This window comes from Dysidea avara, chromosome 7, assembly GCF_963678975.1.
Source record: "Dysidea avara chromosome 7, odDysAvar1.4, whole genome shotgun sequence".
Taxonomy (NCBI): Eukaryota; Metazoa; Porifera; class Demospongiae; order Dictyoceratida; family Dysideidae; genus Dysidea; species Dysidea avara.
Window position 1 is genome coordinate 8,655,462 of NC_089278.1, and position 23,518 is coordinate 8,678,979.

Below are 23,518 nucleotides of genomic sequence, written 5' to 3' on the forward strand. Positions count from 1 at the left end.
CAGTGGAGCAGTGTTTAGCAGCGGGCTGCACATTACATGACTGCAGGACAGGGGCATAGTATTATTATTAACACTTTACAGTGACCAGCACTGAAGGTCTACAGCAACATGTGCTGCAGCCTTAGGATTACCTAGCCTAATTTCAAGGACTTAGACTTAATGACTTATAGCTGGAAAGGTGTAACAGAAAAGGGGCCAAAGTAAGGAAAAAAATCCCTCCAACCCCAGGATTCGAATTGCAGGTCACCCAATGTCTAGTCGGGGCCACACTCAGTCTTCCTCCAGGAGGGATGGATTTTCTTCCTTAAACCTAAAGTATTTATTATAGCCTGCTCTGAACCCTGGATGATATAATCAATGTCAAGACAGTACGTATGAATGTACACCAAAAGTTGTAACAAAATGTATTTCACTATTATGAGTGTAGTTGTTGGTAAGAAAGTATAAGGCATGAAATCATAGGCTGCAAGATTGCCGCCCGATGATCTCCCGTCTTTCAGTGTATATGACTCTGCTGGCTTTATACAAAATATACCCTGGCCAAAAAGGCATTATCCTATCACACAGTCCTCATAAGTTGCCCTGCAGATACCGTTGGTGGCGAAAGCTTATGGTAAACTGTCATGTATATGACCCTGTAGACTCCATACAAACTCTCTTAAGCACCTTTCCTGTAGGCTTATCAGGAAACTGGTCGATTATCTCTTGAACATTGAAAGTGTGTGTGGTTATCTGCCTTTTCCTTAGCCTGAATTTGTGATAGCAGCAGCCAAAAGAAAATAAAAATACGAGGCAAGGTCACCATGTTGTAACGTAACCTGTGTGTTATGTGTCATGTGACTGACTAGTAGTGCATGAGCGCTGGATTAATTGGTTAACTGGCCCACTTATGGCACATACTTGGAGACATGATAGCGGATACATTACATCTGTGATTCGGTGCTCCTAAGCTGATCTTATTGTGTACTGATTCACTGCCAGCTACCGCATTCCCATCACAAGAGGCTGGCTAGCCATCCAGTGTAATGTGGCCCCGAAGGCTATTTACACTGCCAACCATAGTGCTACACAGTTGATCCTAGCCCCAATTGGGACACAGATGTTATGAGCTAAATCTGGATGGTGTGTTCCACTGAAAGGTCCATGGGGAACTGTATTACTGTACTGCCCAATCATTTACACAGCCTAGGGTGGAGTACCCTAAGTTGTGCTTGCTGAAATTACATGCACCACATGAGATGTCCTTGAAATAAAGTGAGCACATATAACTTCATGCTGAGAGACGAGGCTGACTGCTTCTGAGTTGTACATATAAGATAAGTTACTGCACAAACTATCAAGATGTGCCAGTGAGGGATCACGACGATAGGCATCTTGACTATATAGGATAAACCCCTTGATTGTGGATTTGAGTACTAAGTACAATGACCAATACTGTATTAGTTAAGAAACAGAATACCGAGAAAGGGTACCTAAACTGTAGGTATCAGCCACATGTGTTCAATATATAATTCCGTGTCTGAAAGTGAACTAGGGTGTAGGTGTTATGATTACCAGCTCACTAAGATTATTGTTGCACTGATAGATATGCATGTAATAACTGATGAGCCAACTCTTTAATGAGGTGTGCTAAAATATATATACAGTATTACTGAGTTGTCAGTGGTCCAGAACTCGCTGAGGATCAATTGTATCTAAATGTTGCTGACTGGGAATGAATTATGCATTGTAAATATATATGGTGTTGATCATTGTGAATACCAACAACTCGATGGTTCCAGGGAGTACTGATGCTGGGTCACTGAGATTATGGGCACACTTCATTGTTGGTGTTCACTGAAAACAAGTTGTGAGTACAGTTAGTAATCTGGCACTTGGTTTGAATGAGCTAACTGAGATCTGTCAGTGCTAACGTTATCACTGAGCTGCTAGTCTCAGTACTGTGCCACAGAATTGCAGTGCTCATAGAAAGTGAATTCTGATCCTTTAGATGTGATTGTCATGGTAAGTAGATACCACTAAATTAACATATATAGCTCCTTGGATGGGCACCACCAAATTACTAGTGTTTGAGTGATGGATACCAGTAAATTGTCAGCGATGTGTACTAGAGTGGCTAATGGGAACCCAAGTTATCAAGGCCTGCTGTGAGCAGATTGTCTCACTCAAGCATCAATACTCCCTGGAACCATCGAGTTGTTGGTATTCACAATGATCAACACCATATATGTTTGCCTTTATAGGTTTGGCCTTTGCCATGAGTAGTATTATCGAGTTGACAGTGCTCTCTATAAAGAAGTGATAGACACCACTGAGGTGTGGTATTGGAAATGAGTGACATAGTTGAATTGACTGTGCTCACTATGAGCACATGATAGGCACCACTGAGGTACTGGTACGCACGCTGAGTGATACGATTAAGTTGACAATGCATGGAGTGTTGGACAACACTGAGGTGCTGGTATTCACAATGAGTGACACCACTGAGTTGTCTGAGCAAGTGTTGGGCACCACTGAGGTGCTTGCATTCACACTGAGTGATACCATTGAGTTTACAGTGTTCACTATGAGCGAGTGTTGGACACCACTGATGTGCTGGCATTCACAATGAGTGATACCATTGTGTTGGCAGTGCTCACTATGGGTGAGTGTTGGATACCACTGAGTGATACTATTGAGTTGACAGTGCTTGCTATAAGCGAGTGTTGGACACCACTGAGGTGCTGGTATTCACAATGAGTGATACCCTTGAGTTGACAGTGTTTGCTATGAGCAAGTGTTGGACACCACTGAGGTGCTGGTAATCACACTGAATGATACCATTGAGTTGACAGTGCTTGCTATGTATGAGCAAGTGTTGGATACCACTGAGATGCTGGTATTCACAATGAGTGATACCATTGAGTTGACAGTGCTTGCTGTGAGCAAGTGTTGGACACCACTGAGGTGCTGGCATTCACAATGAGTAATACCATTAAATTGACAGTACTTGCTATAGGGGAGTAATGGACACCACTGAGGTGCTGGTATTCACAATGAGTGATACCATTGAGTTGACAGTGCTTGCTATGAGCGAGTGTTGGACACCACTGAGGTGCTGGTATTCACACTGAGCGATATCATTGAGTTGGCAACGCTCGCTATGAACAATTGTTCGACACCACTGAGGTGCTGGCATTCACAAGTAATACCATTGAGTCGGCAGTACTCACTACGGGTAAGTGATGGGCACCGCTGAGGTGCTAGCATTCAAAATGAGTGACACTATTGAGTTGGAAATGCTCGCTATGAGCGAATGTTGGACACCACTGAGGTGCTGGCATTCCCAATGAGTAATACCATTAAGTTGACAGTACTTGCTATGGGGGAGGTGCTGAGGTGCTGGTATTCACAATGTAAGGTATTAGGTACCGCTGAGGTGCTTGTATTTGCAATGAGTGCCTGTATTTGCTGTGAGCACATGATACCACCGAGGTGCCATTGACAGTAGCTAGTTGCTTTTGGCAGTACCATTAAGTTGGCAATATTGCTACATGGTATGAGCAAGTTTATTGCATGGCCAGCTGGAACGCTACTAAGGTGCCCTCCTATATGGAGAAGGGAAGTGGGAGCGCAGTAAAGGAAAGACTTGTACGTACTTCAGGCCTCACCTATATGGACTCTATAAGGCAACTATGGCTAACTTAGCCTACCAACAATTCAAATACTACCCATAATTTACATAGCTACAAGAAAGGGGGGTGGGGGGATAACACTAGCCTAGTTAAATATTGTGCATACTGTTACTCATAAGAAAGGGCCTAAACAGACAGAGAAAGAAAGAAGATTAATAATTTCACCCCGTGAGCAAACTGACGCTACATGGGGGAGACGTGGGGCATCCCTAGTCTCTCCCCAGACGAGTCTGGGGGGCGAGACTAGGGCATCCCGGCCTTAGAGCATATTGGTACGCCTGGAGGCGCATTTCGGTAGCTCGGCTGGCCATGATATTCCACTATACAACTGTCAAACCTGACCGGCGACTGGGGTGGCTGAGAGCAAATTGCTAAATAATTGTTTGCGTTTCTTCTTCTGGCTTTTGTTGTCAGCTGTCCTCGAGCGGCTATCCTGGCATGCCTTGACCTCAGTTACGACTCCAGTATGTGCCTTCGCAGCGTGCTGCTACTGGAGCTCGTACTGTATCGTCTCCAAACGCGGTTCCACTTTGCGAAGGTATAGCATCACCAAAATACGTTAAAGTCGCTGAACTAGGCACAACCTAGTTTTGTGACCGTTGCTATGTGACTATGTCATCATGGAGATTACCTGTGTATTTCCCTCCACCTGTGTGGGCTCACGTGCCCTATTAATATTAAGCACTTATAGTTCTAGATTACTTCCGCAAGCACTTGGGTGTTAACCACGTTTAACCTCTTAAACTACATGTAAACAAGTCAACATCAGTGCCCAAGATTACTAATATAATTGTTACTAGCTATGGCAACAATTAGTATAGGTGATCACACACATTTGAGTGCAATTTTGGCTATTATGAGTACAATTATTCCATAATTACATGGAAATGTGTGTGATTGCCTACTAATCACATAGTGACCACCCTTCATGGTTTGTAGTACACATCTATGTGGCCATTAACTTCTACCAGATGATTGCATCATCCTTCTTTGTATTACATCATAAAATATTTTGTTGTTGCACTTAAAAGGTTTCAGGTGTCAGTAATTCTGATTGGTTACTCAAAATGTCTACATATGTTGCACTTAAAGGCTTCTATTGTCACCTTATTGATTGGCTATTCATTATATCACTTTCTTGTTGCACTTAAAAGACTTCTGTTATTCTGCTATTTTATTGGCTACTTTACAGTTGCACTCCTACTATTGAGACTAATGTATGGCAAACTACATCACTATATGATTAGTACTAGTAATAGCATGGGTAGCAGTGAAATAAATACCACGAGTGTTGTATTGGAAATGGTAAATTTCCAATACAACTCTCGTGGTATTTATCCCAAATTTCGCCTCGTGAAATTTATCCCCATTTCCAATACAACACTCGTGGTATTTATCCCAAATTTCACTGCTACCCATGCTATTCCCAGTTAATACCATACTCGCTGCATATACGCATGCTGTGCATTAGCTTTGCCATGTACGCAATAAACGAGCATCAACACTAATTGGCGCTACATTGTTAGCATAAATTCTATCCAATGAAATTGCAATTACAACTTTTTCACTGCTACCAGTAAAATACTGGATAAATTTCACTGCTACTATTGAAACTTTTATATGGACAGTGAAACAGGTATGGTATTAGGTAATAAAATAGCTTTATCTAACTTTAGGAAATTGCTTAATACTGAGTAGCATTGTAATAGGTGTGGTGTAACTCATGCTGCATGGACACAACAATTCAATGCTGTGCGTCTTCTAAAAAAACAGACGCTCAATATTTTTACTAACATTTGCATATTTGCTGCTATTCCAACCCTTTACAGGTTCAAGCACAAACATGCATGTACACAAACATCATAGAATTGGGTTGTTAAATGCATGTCTCTTTTAGTACACATTATTTATTAAGTGCATACACATTTCTTGTGATTAACCATCATGGCTGATAAGCACACATCAAAAGCAAGGCTCAAGACGTGACAAAGCTACACATGGGAAGAAATGCTGGAATTACTGGAAAATGAATGTCTTATCAAGCGCTTACATCTCCCTTGAGGTCTCCCTTCACTGTGCATACAGCAAATCAGCCTTCTAGATTGCAATATTTTTATTCATTATGAAGGATTTCACCCAGAAATAGAGTCAAGTAGCCTTACACACTGGTGTGGTGACTGGCACGAACTATACTAGCTCCTCTATTACAACGTAGCAATTCCGTGTCAACACACCATAATTATTTATTAGGCATATGCGCCTAACAGATAGTGTGCTTTTTTACAAAAGTTGCTCCGAAAATTATAAGCGCATGAGATTAATGTAGTTCACTCACCTCTAGCATACTTGTCACCAATCTTTCTCCCACATAGATGTTACTGGTTGGTTTATCCACTACCGTTATCTGATGGTGGTGTACAGAGAAGTGCTCCTGTTAATCAGCCAAAGGTAAAGTACAGCATGTTGAGGCATTACAGACTGTCATGGTCATAACTGAAATAGTGAACTGCACATGGATAGTTGTTACAATGATGCATATAACAGTGTGCATGTTATATGTAAATGTTAGTAGCACATCTTGTGCGAAGCTAATCTTGCTATCACTGAGATACGCAACAGTTTTTTTATGTAGGGAGCTTTCAGTATCCTTTGACCCTAACACTAACACTATAGACTGTGTTTTGGAATAGCAGTACCTAACCTCAGTCCTGGTATAGTGAAACAGAATAATTTGAGTAATTTTTTGCTACTATGCTGCAGTGGGCTGCCAAAGATGCCAACATCATGCAGGTGTAAGAGTACCATTGGCAAGGTTAACTATACGAGTGCTGAACATGAAACAATTAACATGTAAGGCAGTCATTGTCATTAACCAGTTACAATAATATTTTCCATTCTCCTACTGTTGGGTAATAAATATCACAATGACTTCCAAAACAGTACAACAACTCAACAAGCATGTTTAATTAAGCTGGGATAATAAAAAATTATAGAAGCAGTAAAATTAACAACTGCTACGATTAAAGAAAGTAACATGAAGTTATAAGGGATGCAAATAAATTAAGATTTCTTACAAACACATATCTCTGTACTAGTAATTTACCGAAGATTACACTATGTACCAGCACCCGGTACGTAAACATACTAAACGCTATTAGAAACACTGAAGAACCAGCACCACAACTTCATGAGTAATGCCTTATATATAGGTATGAAGAAATCAATTTGGCACACCAAAGAAGCACCTTAATAATACCAGTTTTCTGAACACATTTACATACTTTTTTAAAACACACACACTCCTGGTGATGAAATCTAGTCATTTCAGAATCACTATTATTGAAAGGTACTAACAAGTATGGAGCACTGCAATATGGCTTCCATCACACAGTTTGTTAGACTAATCAAGTATTCATGAATATTACTGGTTGTAATAAATAAACTGATATAATATTTATTCTATGTGCTCATGTTGTCACCAAGTCATTTGCGAACAGCTGCATGTAAATATAGAACTAAAAGGATTATTGGTGCTTTCAGGTTCCTTTTGCACTGTTCTACTGATACCCACTCAAAATTTGCAATGGTCTACATGTTTCCCCGCACAATACAGCAATAGCAATGTTTATCAAGCTAACACTGTTTGGTTGTACACATACCACACTACTCAGAAACTGAATGGACAAGGGGTCCAGTCATCATGTTCTGTTCCTTGTGATCACCACAAGCCATAAAAAAATTGCCTTAGCGTATGCCAGACCCTTTGAAACCGATTCCCACACTGCAAATTCAGAAACACAAAGCCCATACCAACAACACACCACCCACATATTTCAAAAGTATGCACACCACACCAAGCAACTGTAGGCAGCACACCACCAGCACAAACCCACACTTACAGTGCAGCGGAACTGCAGCGGCTGGAAGTTGAATAGACTCATGTGGCCAACATAATAAGATTCCTTGTTTCCCGTCACCTGGAGAGTAACCAGGTAGCGAGGGCAGGCAGTTATTACTATTAATAATTAAAATTTATTGTTTTGGTGAATTTTCAAAAGTGAATTAGTTTCAAGCAACAGGATAGATGTTTCAAAGGATTGTAAGCCTTTCATAAGTGCAATAAAGCACTTTACAAGAGATTTAGTAACAAAATAACACTTTTAGAGGTATTTGAATGCCTCCCAGGAAATGAATAATGGGTATAATTGCTGTAGTAGGATAGCTGAGTGCTATATTAGAGTTACTGACTACTCTATTAGAATATCTCAATCTTGAGCCCAAAATATTTTGTATTTCCAAATAATGTTAAATTTTAATTACAATAATAAATACCAATGCGGTAGGCAAAGTGGCATGCGAGCGGGTGATAGGAAACAAGGAATTAACAAATGTAGGCCTAACCTGCAAGCAACAGTGTGTTACCGCAAGCCACAATCCATAGTAATTTATAATGAAAGGCAGCTCATCATTAGCCTCTACTGTACAATTCTAAAGAAGGTATGGGTCGTTTTGAAGGTATGTACCTAAGTAATAGATACCATTATGCCCATGATTATAACTCACTTTGTTTCCAGTGAGTTATAATTTCTGTTGTTAGTAAACCACTGGCATTACGCATACATATACAGATTTTAAGACACTTCTCTAGGTAAGTGACAGGTCTGTGCACCAAAGCGAAACTATCCATACTATATGTATGTATGTTTTTAATTTAATACACCACTTGTAACAATAACACAGGTGCCTATGAAAACGTCAAGCTAGCTGTTTAGCACATTAAAATCATCACTGCTACTTACTGAGATGGGGTGCTAGTTCAGTCACCCCATCGCCATGCGATCCGGTGCTGGTCACATCGTAGTGTTCTCAACGATGTATGATGTGGTCTATCATGGCCAAGTACATTGATGCAGCAGCACAGGCTCCACAATGATGCGACTCCTCTGTCACATTCAGAGTGGCGCCAACTGTCCAGGGGTTATCCAATCTCCATCCTCCGTCCCCAGTCTGTTGGTTTCGCTGTTGCGCCAAGAGAAGATGCTTGTCCACAGTGTATCCTCCCTCTCTCAGCCTTGCTGTGGCACCAAAGAGAAGACGCCCACCTATAGATTTCAACCCCACTGGGGCGTTCCCTCTGTCCTCTGGATTCTTCCTCTTGTCCTCTTTGTCCGTGGCATGATGGCTCACCCTTAACAACCAACAAGTCACGCTGTTCACACTAAAAGGCACGTGTTGAATGCTGCACATGTGCAAATTCCAGTTAACGCTTTCTAATTAATGCCTGTATAACTAATAGCTCCTACATTAACTTGGTATAAATGTGCATGTAAACCTCATTTAACAACCCAATTCTATGGTAGTCATCAACATCTAAAGATATCAATAACTAATAATTCAGTCTATGCAGATTAACATACTTCTAACAATAACAGTGATGGCCTCACTATCACTTCCAATAGGATTAGTCACAGTACATGTGTATGTTCCACTATCACTGATGGACACATTATTAATGAAGTAGTCAGCACGGAACACTGCACTAGTACTATTATGAGTCACTGTAGTGATATTAGTGGACTGTACTATTGGACCACTATCCTTCCTCCATGTCAATGTGTCTGGGGGAGAACTTCGTGAGGTACAGGACAATGTGAGAGGAGAGCCAACATAAGCTATTACAGTAGATGATGATGATGGAGGGTCAATCACTGGAGCAACTGTGTAGAAAGATAATGCATATGTTTAAGTATAAAATGCCACGGTTAAACTAAGTGACTCACTTCTTCCACTAAAGTACACACCCAATCTTGTTGTCTGGTTCATCATTGAACTGTTCATTATGACACATGTGTAAACACCTTCTGCAGTAGTAGTAAATGCTCCACACTGCCATAAGTTGATCACTCCAATATAATCAGTAAGATTTGCTGCTAGTGACTGGATTAGATCAACAACGGGAGGTTGGCATACTCCATAGGGTAAATGAGCTCCATTAAAGTACCATATACCCAGGTCAGTATTATTGTCAGTACCAGTAGGTCCCAGTCCAGACACACAGCGAGCAAGTAGACCATTTGTAGCATGTGCAGTAACATATGAGTAGTCAGTTAGGAGATTACCAGTAACAATTTGATCATTACCAATCAATACTCCAGTCATTGCAATACCTAAAGACATAATAGCATTAAATACACAGTAGATGTTGATTATATCATAATGGACCAATCATGAACCAATTTACTGATTGATTGATTGATTGATTATTTAAACTCACAGCTGTAGCCATTCCTCCTTGTTGGAATACAAAAACAATGATTAATACAACAACACACCAATACAGTAACAGTAGCAACACAATGGTACATAATACAAAAAATAAAAGAAAACAAACACAGTGAAACCACATGAAAAAGTGTAGCTTGGTGTTTCACTGCTTTAATTTTTATGATCCCTAATCAAACTTAAAATTCCTTGTTTGTAACATTATAATGACTGGTGAACACATGCATATCACATTAGAACAGAAAGAATACTGCCAGAATTATTGTTTTCACCAATTACATTGTAAGCTATGTTCAGCCCATTACACAGTGTACAAACAAAGAACACTAGGAGAAGGACCTCTGCACTCACAAAAGAAAATTTGGACGACTCCCACCAAACATATGGAAGCCATCACGTGGCACTACTGTGAATCGACACCTGGCACTGTCAATAAAGACAAATGGGACACATAGGAGGACACAGATAAATCCATGAAGCATGCACTCTACATACTGCATGCAGTATGCCAAAAGGCACATGTTGGGTTGAAGCAATGTCAAACAGTGAAAATATCAAGACCATCAAGACACACGGTAGTGTGTCATGCTGCCCAAGAAGCCGGCGCGTAACACCCGTGAGTATATTGACAGGAAGAAAGAAAACGCAATTTTCGCACCTCCATAGCTCTGTGCTGCCTTGATGAAACAAGACGATTTTTGCTATGGACACTCCCTCCACCTTCAGCACTCCACATTCCAAATTAGAGCAAAATCGCTTCAAGCATTCCCGAGATATGCGACTTCAAAAATTGGCTTAGTTTCTTCATTTTTTTCTTCTTATTTTTCTTCCTCTTTTCGCACACTTACAAAAACTGCTATAAAACGCGAATGCTATATCCGATTGCCTTGAAATTTGGCACACAGAAGGGGGGTATAAAGGCGCATCTCTGTACCAACCTTGGCTAGGATACGATAAACAGGAAAAGAGTTATGATCGATTATTCACGAAAAATAACACCAATATGTTGTCACGTCTACAGGGTAAACCGCGTATGGGAAGAAGCTGAAAATCAGTGGGTGAATAGGTTAACTATTGAGCCTCAAACCTTTTGTGGTTTGAAAGAAATCGAGCTAAAAACCAGGAAGATACAACAAAAAAACCAACAGTGTGTAACAATTATGCAATCGAGATTAGCTAATAAAAAACGACTACTTGCCACGCCTACCAGATAAACCGCTTTGGGTAATGCTTTGAAAATTGCTGTATAGAAGGAGTAATCATCTTAGAAAGGCTCTTCAATGGTGTAGAAGAATCAGACTTAAAGCCACGGAGTTATAACACGAAATCCAACTTGGTGCAGCAAGTGTGAGATCGAGATACTCTAATAGAGCAGTCATCCTAATAGAGCAGTCACCCTGAAGAGAATTCAAGAGATCAGCTAGAAACAAGTAACCTGTATAGAGATCAGCTAGAAACAAGTCACCCTGTAGAGAGATCAGCTACAAACAATTCACCCTGTACAGAGATCAGCTAGAAAAATTTACCTTCTAGGAAGTTCATGCAACTATGGAAAGAGATAGTTCAGCTAGAAGAAATCACCTTGTAGAGTTCAGCTACAAAGAATCTACTATGTAGAGAGTTCAACTACAAACAAATAGCCCTGTAGAGAGATCAATAGAAGAAGTTACCTTGTAGAGAGTTCAGCTACAAAGAAACCATCATGTAGAGAGTTTAGCTGCAAACAAATCACCTGTAGAGAGTTCAGCTACAAACAAATCTCCCCGTAGAGAGATCAGCCAGAAGAAGGTTCCTTGTAGAGAGTTCAACTACAAACAAATCTCTCTGTAGAGAGATCAGCTAGAAGAAGTTCCTTGTAGAGAGTTCAGCTACAAAAAAATCACCCTTTAGAAAGATCAGCTAGAAGGAGTCAACTTGTAGAGAGTTCAGTTACAAAGAAACCATCATGTAGAGAATTCAGCTACAAACTAGTGACCTTGTAGAGACATCAGCTAAAAGAAATTACCTTGTAGAGAGTTCAGCTACAAAGAAACCACCATGTAGAGAGTTCAGCTGCAAACAAATCACCTGTAGAGAGTTCAGCTACAAACAAATCTCCTTGTAGAGAGATCAGCTAGAAGAAGTTTCCTTGTAGAGAATTCAGCTACAAACAAATCACCCTCTAGAAAGATCAGCTAGAAGAAGTTACCTTGTAGAGAGTTCAGTTACAAAGAAACCATCATGTAGAGACTTCAGCTGCAAACAAATCCCCCTGTAGAAAGATCAGCTAGAAGAAGTCACCTTGTAGAGAGTTCAGCTACAAAGAACCATCATGTAGAGAGTTCAGCTGCAAACAAATCACCTGTAGAGAGTTAAGCTACAAACAAATCACCCTGTAGAGAGATCAGCTAGAAGAAATTACCTTGTAGAGAGTTCAGTTACAAAGAAACCACCATGTAGAGAGTTCAGCTTCAAAGAAATCACCCTGTAGAAAGTTCAGCCACAAACAAATTGCCCTGTAGAAAGATCAGTTAGAAGAAGTTACCTTGTAGAGAGTTCAGCTACAAAGAAACCATTCTGTAAAGAGCTCAGCTGCAAACAAATCACCTGCACAGAATTCAGCTACAAACAAACCACCCTGTAGAGAGATCAGCTAGAAGAAGTTACCTTGTAGATAGTTCAGCTACAAACAAATCACCCTGTAGAGAGATCAGCTAGAAGAAGTTACTTGTAGATTGTTCAGCTACTAACAATTCACCCTGTAGAGAGGGCAGCAAGAAGAAGTCACCTTGTAGAGTGTTCAGTTACAAAGAAACCACCATGGAGAGTTCTGTAATTAATATATGTATTATATATATAATTTGTACATTTACTGATAAAATCAGAAATATTTAAAGTACATCTGCTTCATCTTTACTTCTTCCTGTGGTAAAGAAAAAAAAGACAGGGTAAAAAAGTCCCAAAGCTGGCCATAGGCCGGCTTTGTGGTATACAAATACAAAAAGAAATGAAATCTAATCCAAAACAGCCAAGCTGTAAAAAAACAGTGCGGCCCTCAAAAAGGCTATGGTGAAAAAAGATGTGAAATCCAAGGTGGCAGCCAAGAAATGGCTGTGATGGTAGGTTAATGGTAAAAATTTTAACAATGGCAATTTAGGTGAATTTTTTGCCAAGACCAAGCGGCACAAAAATTCACCTGAATTGTCGTTATTAAAATTTTTACCATTAACCTACCATCATAGCCATTTCTTGGCCGCCACCTTGGATTTCACATCTTTTTTCACCATAGCCTTTTTGAGGGCCGCGCTGTTTTTTTACAGCTTGGCTGTTTTGGATTAGATAACTTTAGCTGTAATTGAGTTACGCTTGTCTGAAGATATTGTCAGGCAATCAGTCAGTCAGTAGAAAATTCCTCTCTTTTCAAATTTTGTAGCAATTTATTGGAAGCATTTTAGGTCATACTACATGAATGCACTTTTGGGCTTGGTTATATCTAACCAATACTGCATGAAGGTATTGTGAGGCTGGTTTTAGTGTCATATTTTTGGCCAGAAAGCCCAAATCTTCATGATCTCTAATATGCAGTACAATACTATGTCTAATAAATAGTACTATGGTACTATATGATATAGTGACCTGAAAAGTTTTCTGTTTAGTCTTCAAGAGCATTCGTTTTCAGATGAAGTGCTAATTTATATCTTATCCAAAACAGCAAAGCTGTAAAAAAGGTGCAGCCCCCAAAAAATGTCATGGTGAAAAAAGATGTGGAATCCAAGGTGGTGACAAAAAATGGCTGTGATGGTAGCTTAGTGGTAAAAATTTTAATAACGATGCCGGCTTTAGGGTTATTTTAACCTGTGCTTTTTTCTTTACCACAGAGAAAGAAGAAAGACATCCAAAACATTATATTAACTAGAGTATTTTTGACTTCATCAGTAATCATACAAATTTTGAATTTATTACATGCCATTTCTTTTACAGGATAACTTGTTTGTAGCTGATCTCCACTGTGTGACTTGAAATAAACTCTCTACGTGGTGACATAAAATGTAGCTGCACTCTCTACGGGATGATTAGTTTGTAGCTGCACTCTCTACATGGTGACTTATATCTAGCTGATTTCTCTACAAGGTAATTTTTTAAAGCTGAACTCTCTACAGGGTGATTTGTATAAAGCTGAACTCTCTACAGGGTAAATCGTTTCTAGCTGATCTCTCTACAGTGTGATTTGTTTGTAGCTGAACTCTCTACAGGGTAATTTGTTTTTAGCTCAGGTTAACTTGAAGTGTAGCTGAACTCTGTACAGAGTGACTTGTTTCTATCTACAGAGAGATTTGTTTGTGGCTGAACTCTCTACATGGTGCCTTGGTTCTAACTGATCTTTCTACAGGGTGAAATATTTCTAGCTGATGTTGTGGGCCTCTGATATCTCTAAAGTGTGATTTGTTTGCAGCTGAATTCCCTTTTTCTAAATGATCTCTCTACAGTGTGATTGTTTTGTAGTTGATCTCTCTATAGGGTGGCTCGTTTGTAGCTGAACTCAATACAGGATGACTTGTTTCTAGCTGATTTAACAAGATTTGCCTGTAGATGAACTCTCTACATGATGACTTGGTTCTAGCTGGTTTTTCTACAATCTCTCTGCAGTGTAACTTTTTTTCTAGCTGATCTCTCTACAGGGTGACTTGTTTGCAGCTGAACTCTTTACAGGGTGATTTGATTGCAGCTAAACTCTGATCTCTCTACAGCGTGATTGTTATGAAGCTGATCTCACTACACGGTAACTCGTTTGTAGCTGAACTCAATACAGTATGACTTGTTTCTAGTTGATTTAACAGGGAGATTTGTTTGTAGCTGAACTCTCTACATGGTGACTTGGTTCTAGCTGATTTTCTACAGGATAACTTATTTCTAGCTGATCTCTCTACAAGGTGACTTGTTTTTAGCTGAACCTCTACAGGGTGACATGTTCCTGGCTGATTTCTCTACGGGGTGACCTGTGTCTGGCTGATCTCTCCATAGGGTGCTTTGCTTGTAGCTGACCTCTCTAGATGGTGACTTGGTTCTAGCTGATTTTTCTACAGGATGACTTGTTTCTAGCTGAACTCTCTACAAGGTGATTTGTTTTTAGCTGAATTCTCTACAGGGTTGACATGGTCCTGGCTGATCTCTCTATGGGGTGACTTGTGTCTGTCTGATCTCTCCACAGGGTGATTTGCTTGTAGCTAAACTCTATACAGGGTAACTTGTTTCTAGCTGTTCTCTAGTTTGTAGCTGAACTCTCTACACTATACAGGGTAGTTGATCTCTCTACACTGTGATTTGTTTGTAGCTGATCTCTCTATGGAGTGAATATTTGTAGCTCAACTCTCTACAATGTGATTTGTTTTTAGCTGAACTCTCTACAGGGTGACTTGTGTCTAGCTGATCTATCTACAGGGTGATTTGTTTGTAGCTGAATTTTCTGCAGGGTAATTTGTTTGTAGCTACAGGGTGATTTGTTTGTGACTGAACTCTCTACAGGGTGACTTGTGTCTATCTGATCTATCTACAGGGTGATTTGTTTGTAGCTGAACTCTCTACAGGGTGACTTGTGTCTAGCTGATCTATCTACAGGGTGATTTGTTTGTAGCTAATTTTCTGAAGAGTAATTTGTTGTAGTTGAACTTCCTACAGGGTGATTTGTTTGTGGCTGAACTCCTTAGGTTGATTTGTTTGTAGCTGATCTCTCTACAGGGTGAATTTTTCAAGCTGAACTCTCTACATGGTGATTTGTTTTTAGCTGAGTTCTCTACAGGGTGACTTGCTTGTAGCTGAACTCTGTACAAGGTCATTTATTTGTGGCTGAGCTCTCTACGGGGTGACTGTTCTATTAGACTATCTCGGCAGCTGAATGCTCTATTAGGGTAACTGTTCTATTAGAGTATCTTGATCTCGCTGATAAAATCAGAAATAGTTAAAGTATTTAAAACCTGTTTATCTTAATTTTTCTCCTTCCTGTGGTAAAGAAAAAAGATAGGTTAAAAAGCCCCAAAGCAGGCCATTGGCTGGCTTTGGGTATACAAATACAAAAAGAAGTGATATCTAATCCAAAACAGCCAAGCTGTAAAAAAAGAGTGCAGCCCCCAAAAAGGTTATGGTGAAAAAAAGGTGTGAAATCCAAGGTGTTGGTCAAGAAATGGCTGTGATGGTAAAAATTTTAATAATGAAAATTCAGGTGAATTTGGTGCCGCTGAATTTTGACACCAAATTCACCTGAATTGTCATTATTAAATTTTTTATCATTAACCTAAGCCATTTCTTGGCTGCCACCTTGGATTTCACACCTTTTTTTTCACCATAGCATTTTTGGGGTCACACTTTTTTTTACAGCTTGGCTGTTTTAGATTATTCCGGCTACATACCGATTTTCAGCTCATTGCTTAATGCTGTTCGCCTGGTAGGTCTAAAAACTAATAGTTTTTTTCCCTAAAACTCACTCATATAATTGTGACATAGGTTGTGTTTTGTGTCATATCTTGATGGCCTTTATCTGGATTCCTTTCAAACCACACAAAGGCACTCCTACGATGGTTACTCCAACCACATAGCCCACACAAGTTCGATATTATTTTACATGAATAATTGGTCATATCTCTGTGATTCTTTATTGGATTCCCATCAAACTTGGTACTGAGATTTGCTTTAATGAGCCCTTTAAGTGTAGCAAATTTCGGCTTGATCAGAGTACGTGTTTGTATTTAATGGCAGATTTTGCAAAATGTGCAAATAGAAGTAGAAGGAGAAAAAAAAAAAAAAAAAAAACACCGAAACTTTGGCCATTCATATCTCAGAAATGGCTGGGGCAATTTTCTTCAAATTTCTTAGGCAGACTCCCCTACTATACGGGCACTTCTGTACCAAATTTAGTTTCAATCGGATAAGAGCTACATATGTGTGAAAATTGTGTTTTCTTCCTGTCAATATAATCGCAGAGTGGCACACCAGCTTCTTGGGCCACACAGTGTGTCTTGATATGAATAACATACATGTAGTCACTAACAAGTACTGGTGATTGATGATTCTTCTGCACAGAGTATTACAACTACAAAAATGAGACCCATGCAGATACGTATTTCTGAAAATACATATGGTTACTATAATCCACCATTGATAATTTTTAATAACACAAATGCAATCGTGAAAATTTTGACCTCTCATTTGATTTTGAGCAACTATTAGCAATGTAAATGCTCTTTACATATGTTCAAAGAACTTTAAAGTGAAAGATCAAGGCGAAAATAGTGCTATATTTGCCATGCAGAACATTTTACATACCACAGTGCTGCTATATATGCAACCACAGTGCTATATTAGTGACTGACACACTGTAGTTGGGCAGAAAACAACTAGTCATGTGGCACCCAACCATAAAATTGAGGCAACAAAGATGATTACCTGAAGAAGAAAGCACCCCAGAGGCAGAGGAAAAAGCATGTCTACCCTGTATATCCAGAGCAAAGTCAATTGCTTCACTGAAGGCTGCTTTGTATGTCTCAAACAGTTTCACGCATGTTTCACTCAAGCTACAGCTATAACTTGGAAGTTCTTTAAACCAATTAAAGTACTGCCTCACTGCCTTGTTTGTGTTATAACTGGTTTAAGTGGTCTCGAGATAAAATATAGCACTTAGCTTTGCCTTGAGCTATATTTGTCTCTCTCACACTCTTTTACGTGTTACATTTATCATATAGCACTCAGCTTAGCCTTGAGCTATATTTGCCAGTTAATTATGTGCTATATTTTTCATATAGCACTCAGCTTAGCCTTGAGCTATATTTGTCTCTCTCACACTCTTTTACGTGTTACATTTATCATATAGCACTCAGCTTAGCCTTGAGCTATATTTGCCAGTTAATTATGTGCTATATTTTTCATATAGCACTCAGCTTTGCCTTGAGCTATATTTGTCTCTCTCACACTCTTTTACGTGTTACATTTATCATATAGCACTCAGCTTAGCCTTGAGCTATATTTGCCAGTTAATTATGTGCTATATTTTTCATATAGCACTCAGCTTAGCCTTGAGCTACATTTATCTCTCTCACACTCTTTTACGTGTTACATTTATCATATAGCACTCAGCTTAGCCTTGAGCTATATTTGCCAGTTAATTATGTGCTATATTTTTCATATAGCACTCAGCTTAGTCTTGAGCTATATTTCTGTCTCTCCTACTTTTTTACATGCTATATTTTTCATACAGCACTCGCAGCAGTGCTTTAACTAATACATATATGGGAGCATTACAGTATAGTCATTTAGAACTTTGAATGACTACTAATACTGTTGAAAGGGCCGTAACACCAGTCTAACTGCATGAATAGTTTAAAGTAAACATGAAGCTTAATGTTTTTTGTGCAGCCACAGCGTAGTTTGTGGAACTACCAAGTTGCTGCAAAGGCACAGGTAAGCCAGTACCTACTATGCTCTACAGCAATCTATGGGCATTTCTGGAGCATTGTGATACTGTACATTAAGTTTATTAGGGCCTATGGTAGTGTTTTAGTGTGTTTCGTCCTAGTGACAGAGATAATGGCCTTGATAGACTTCGTTTTGCCCTTGTTTCTCTCGAAGAAATTAGCTATAAACTTCTATAAAATGTATTCACAAACAATAAAAATCCATTTCCATATGCCAAAAATCATTTCCACATGCTCTTATGGGTTTTAGTCACTTTGTCGTGGACCACACACCCAAGAACAGTTGTTGTTCTGCAGAAAAAACAAAAATAAAAGAAAAACAAGCTAGTACAGATAGTAGCATTACTACCAGAACACAGCTATTGAAACTATCCATATCTGGCTTGTTTAAAGAAGGTTATGTGATTTGTCATACCAACACATTTTAAAATATATACCGTCCCTAAACCACAACTCACATAGTCATATGGTACAAATACACTTACCAGATATGTGAAGTAATAATGATCCACTGGTATAATTAACACCACCAATGGTTGCAGTACAAGTGATGGTACCAGCATCCTCTGCAGTTAGATCATTATCAGTTACAATTTGTGTTGTCTGACCAGTAGGAAAACAAGCTGGATTACCACTATTATGAGCAGGGTTAGTGTAACATCCTGTAGTGTTCCACTGGTAGTTGGTCACTGTAGGTGTTGACCCATCACTTGCTGTTGCCATACATGTCAGAGTGACGCTACTCAATATGGGATAGTCAAATGTGTTAGCAGATCCTCTAACTGGTGTACCAGCAGGAGTACTGATTATGGTGACTGTAATGACTGCAAAATAATAATTGTATACTCACAAATCGTTCAACATTAGATTGTACATGCTTACAAATGGAACTCTTAATAGCATACAACTGCTCCGATATTACATGTAGCTTGATGATTTTTGGGATATGTCATACAATATGGTAGTGTATCACCAGTCACAAATTATGTCACAAAATGTAAGCAAAGCAGTATAAGATAAATTAGGAATGGCCAACCTAACACTTTAAATCAAAGATTGAAATACTCTAATAGTGCAGTGCAGTCAAATAATCTACAGTCACTCTATGAAAGTATTCGTGCACTTTCCAACTGAAACTTTAAGATATATAATACAACAAGCACACAAAAAAATTGGAATTTTCAACTAGAGTAGGGACCAGCACATCAATAAAAAGTACTGAAACAAGTTGGAGTAGTGCAAGGCCTTAGTTAATTTTTAAGGTGACGAGGTCAAATGTCCTTACATATTCACAAATGTACAGACATAGAGTCAAATTGTACAGACATGAGCTAGAGGAGCACTTTACACTGCTGGAATTGGAATAGGGAATTTCTAATGAAAGTTTTGAAGTTAAATACAACCACATAGCTGCAACATATCACCAGGCTGTGGTCATTACAGCTGCTGGTGATAGCAGTACACAATGGGGTGATGGCATTGGTAAATCCTTGCGTTGGGAAAATGTAGATCTCCTAGCAACCAAGTGACAGTTATTGTTAGCATTACAATGTACACATCAGCTTTTATGTACCACCATTGGTTTTGCAAGGACATGTGTGTCTGCACAAAACTAAATTATGTGCAGACATTGTGCTATTTTTGTCCTTTGTCCATTGACCACATCTTAATTTAAGGCCTGACAGCACGATATTAAACCACAGTAAAACAACAAGAAGCACTATATCCCTACTGTGCTCAAGATGCCTTAATAAAAACGCACAGTAGGGATGTAACACTATTTATTATTTTACCGTGATATAATTATGTTTTACTGTGATTCATGCACTAATCCAGCTTGTTTCAGTACTTTTTATCGATGTGCTATGGTCCCTACTGTAGTTGAAAATTCCAAATTTTTTTTGTGTACTTGTTTGTTCACTTTCTTGTAAATAGTTATTATGACTGGTGAAACCACACATACCACATCTGAAATGGTGTCGCGAGCCCCAGCTATACCAATTATCGTCTGAAAAGTGAAGTATCCGTTATGCTTCATTGTCAGCTATGTTCAACCCATTACACAGCATTATGAATCAAGAACTGTTTGAAAAGCACCTCTGCAATCCACGCATACTGAAAGAAAGAAATGACGCCGCGCGTCCCAGTCATATTTTGATATCCCCAAAGATTACTTTACGCCTAATAATTCGTGATTAAGAAAAGGATACTACAAGCAACTGATGACAAACACTGACTCATATTAATTTTCCTTTTCCCCCTTTGTGATTAAACTTTGGAACCCTCATAGTTAATTCCCCATCCCTGGATAAGTTTTGTAATAACTTACGTAAGTAATTATATATATGTGGGTTATAATCAATTGTGATTTCTGCACAGTAAAAACAATAATAATAAATATTAAATATTGTCTGAAAAGTGAAGTATCCATTACGCTTCATTGTCGGCTATGTTCAACCCGTTACACGGTAGTACAAATCAAGAACTGTTCGAAAAGCACCTCTGCAATCAAAATAGTCACTATGAAAAATATGGACAATTTCCATTTCAAAGGAAAGCCATCATTTGCTACCACCAAATCAACACCTTTCGCTGTCAGAAGCAAAGATGAATGGGACACAAAGGAGGACGCTGGTAAGTCCATGAAAAATGCATTGTACGTACTGCGGTATGTCAAAAGGCACCTATTGGGCCAAAGCAATGTCAAAGAGTAAAAAATCAAGTCTGTAGCCTTAGTCGATATTAAGTCATGCTTGTCTGAAGGCATCAATCAGTCAGGCAGTCAGTAGAAAATTCCATTAAATAGATTTTTTAAATCTCGTAGCAACCTTGCTGAAAGTGTTTCGGGTCAACCTGAAAGCTTGTTTGGGCTTAGTTTTACCTAACCAATACTGCCTCATCATCATCTGGGAATATTGAGGCTGGTGTTTGGGTGATGTTATTTCATGAGCCACACCTACTCCTTTGTGGTCCCTACTATACCTGTATGATGGATGTGATTACATATAGGCAACATTACACAAGTGCCAGCAGTCAAGACCAATATGAAACCTATCCTCACAAACTATCTTATGAACTGTGACTACATCATACAGTATAGTAGTATTATGTAGTAGGGATGATGAAGGTTTGGACTTTCCTGCCCAAAGCTATCACCTAAAAACCAGCCTCACTTTTCCTTCATAGCAGCTTGGTGGTATTGGTTAATGACCCCAAGACTTTTCAACAAGTTTCTATGGAATTTTAAAATTTTCTATTAGCTGAATTCTCTACTAACTGACTATCTTACTGACTAACTAACTATATAACTAATTAACTAACTAATTAGCTAACTAACTGATGCCTACAACCAAGCATTACTTGACTATGGTTAATGCTACAGGCTTGATTTCAATGTCACTTTGAGCTGAGATGTACCTTTTCACAGCTACAATGCATGCTACCTTTGTCCTCCTTTGTGTTACACTTCTTTCTCCACTACTGTGTAGGTGTTGAATGACAGTAATGCTTGATGGCTACAGTGCAGCTGCTAGTGTGCTGTCACTAGAATCATCCGTAATTTCTGTAGAGACACTTATTGTAGTTTGTGATGCTGTATAATGGGTACTAGAAATGAAGTGAAATGGCCACTCTGCTTCTCAGTAAATGATAGTCAGGACGTATGTTTAGATACAATTTTCTTTTCTGTTTGTAATGCTGTGTAACGGGTGGAACAAAACTGAAAATAAAGAGTAATGGCCGCATTGCTTTCCAGTAATTGATAGTTGGGATGTGCATTAGTTGCATGATTGATTTTTATAATATGTCTAGCTGGCACCACTCATTCTATTAATGTAGTAACCAGGCATACAAAGAAAGTAAATAAACAAATGTAAAAAGTTTTACATTTTAGTCAATGAAACAAGGAGGTCCAACTATCCTAGTGGGAATTTAATCCCTACTTCGGTCATGGTGATAATCCGGCTATACTCTGTCTATGACTGGAGTAGGAATTATATATACACTGTTATAACTGCAATTTTAGGCGACTTCCCTTGTCTCATTGCTTGTTATTTCTATGAACTCTACTCAATTTTCTTTTCCTTACATTTTTTATAGAAGACAGAAGTAGGAAAGTGCATCAAAGAATCTGATAATTTCTAGGAATGAGTTAACAAGATACACACACACCTAACTGTGTAATATCTTGAGTGACACCCAGGCTTATACAAACAAATACAGTTAAGTCTAACAGCCTGTTTGTACTACCATTTAGTTCAAACTATCTAGTCTCAGATCGATTTCCAAGTTAGTGTATATTTAACAAGTACAGAAAAAAATTGGAATTTTCAACTACAGTATGGTATTGCATGATATCAAATAACAGTAAAACAATAAAAAGTGTTATATCCCTACTGTGCTCAAGATACCATAACAGAAATGCACAGTAGGGACATAACACTTCTTATTGTTTTACTGTAATTCAATATTATGCACTACTCCAGCTTGTTTCAGTACTTTTTATCAAAGTGCTATGGCTACTCTAGTTGAAAATCCCTTTTTTTCATGTACTTGTTTCTAAACTTTTTTTTTGCAATATTATGTTATTATGACTGGTGACTCACGCATACCGCAAAAGAAATGATGCCACGCACCCCAGCTTTATCAATTATTGTCTGAAAAGTGAAGCATCCATTATGCTTCGTCGTCAGCTATGTTAGACCCGTTACATAGTAGTACTGTTCGAAAAGCACCCCTTGCAATCCATGCATACCACATCAAAAGAAAGAAATGAGTGCACCCTAGTTAAATCAATTATCGTCTGAGAAGTGAAGTATCCATTATGCTTTGTTGTCAGCTATGTCACAGTAGTACGAATCAAGAACTGTTCAAAAAGCACCTCTGTAATCAAAGTAGCCACTATGAAAAAAATGGACGGTTTCCGTTAAGCCATCACGTACTACTGCTAAATCGACACATTTCGTTGTTAGCAAAGATGAATGGGACACAAAGGAGGACACTGGTAAGAATGCATTGTATGTACTTTGGTATGCCAAAAGGCACCTCTCAGGCCAAAGTGACGTCAAACAGTGAAAAAATTAAGCCTATACATAGCCTTAGCCATTATCGAGTTACACTTGA

At 38.9% G+C, this 23,518-nt stretch overlaps 1 protein-coding gene across 4 annotated transcripts in view; it reads right to left on the reverse strand.

Annotated features, from left to right (window-relative positions):
• The window catches only part of LOC136261312 (uncharacterized), an 84,483-nt gene that overhangs the window by 39,107 nt on the left and 21,858 nt on the right, over positions 1-23,518 (reverse strand). For 3 of the 4 annotated variants that reach the window (XM_066055290.1, XM_066055288.1, XM_066055291.1), the window contains exons 5-7: positions 18,883-19,221; positions 9,455-9,841; positions 9,092-9,391 (exon numbers count right to left, since the gene is read on the reverse strand). In XM_066055290.1, the coding sequence (XP_065911362.1) occupies positions 9,092-9,391; positions 9,455-9,841; positions 18,883-19,221 (1,026 nt within the window). The remainder of the gene's footprint in view (positions 1-9,091; positions 9,392-9,454; positions 9,842-18,882; positions 19,222-23,518) is intronic. The other variant, XM_066055292.1, reaches the window with a different exon arrangement.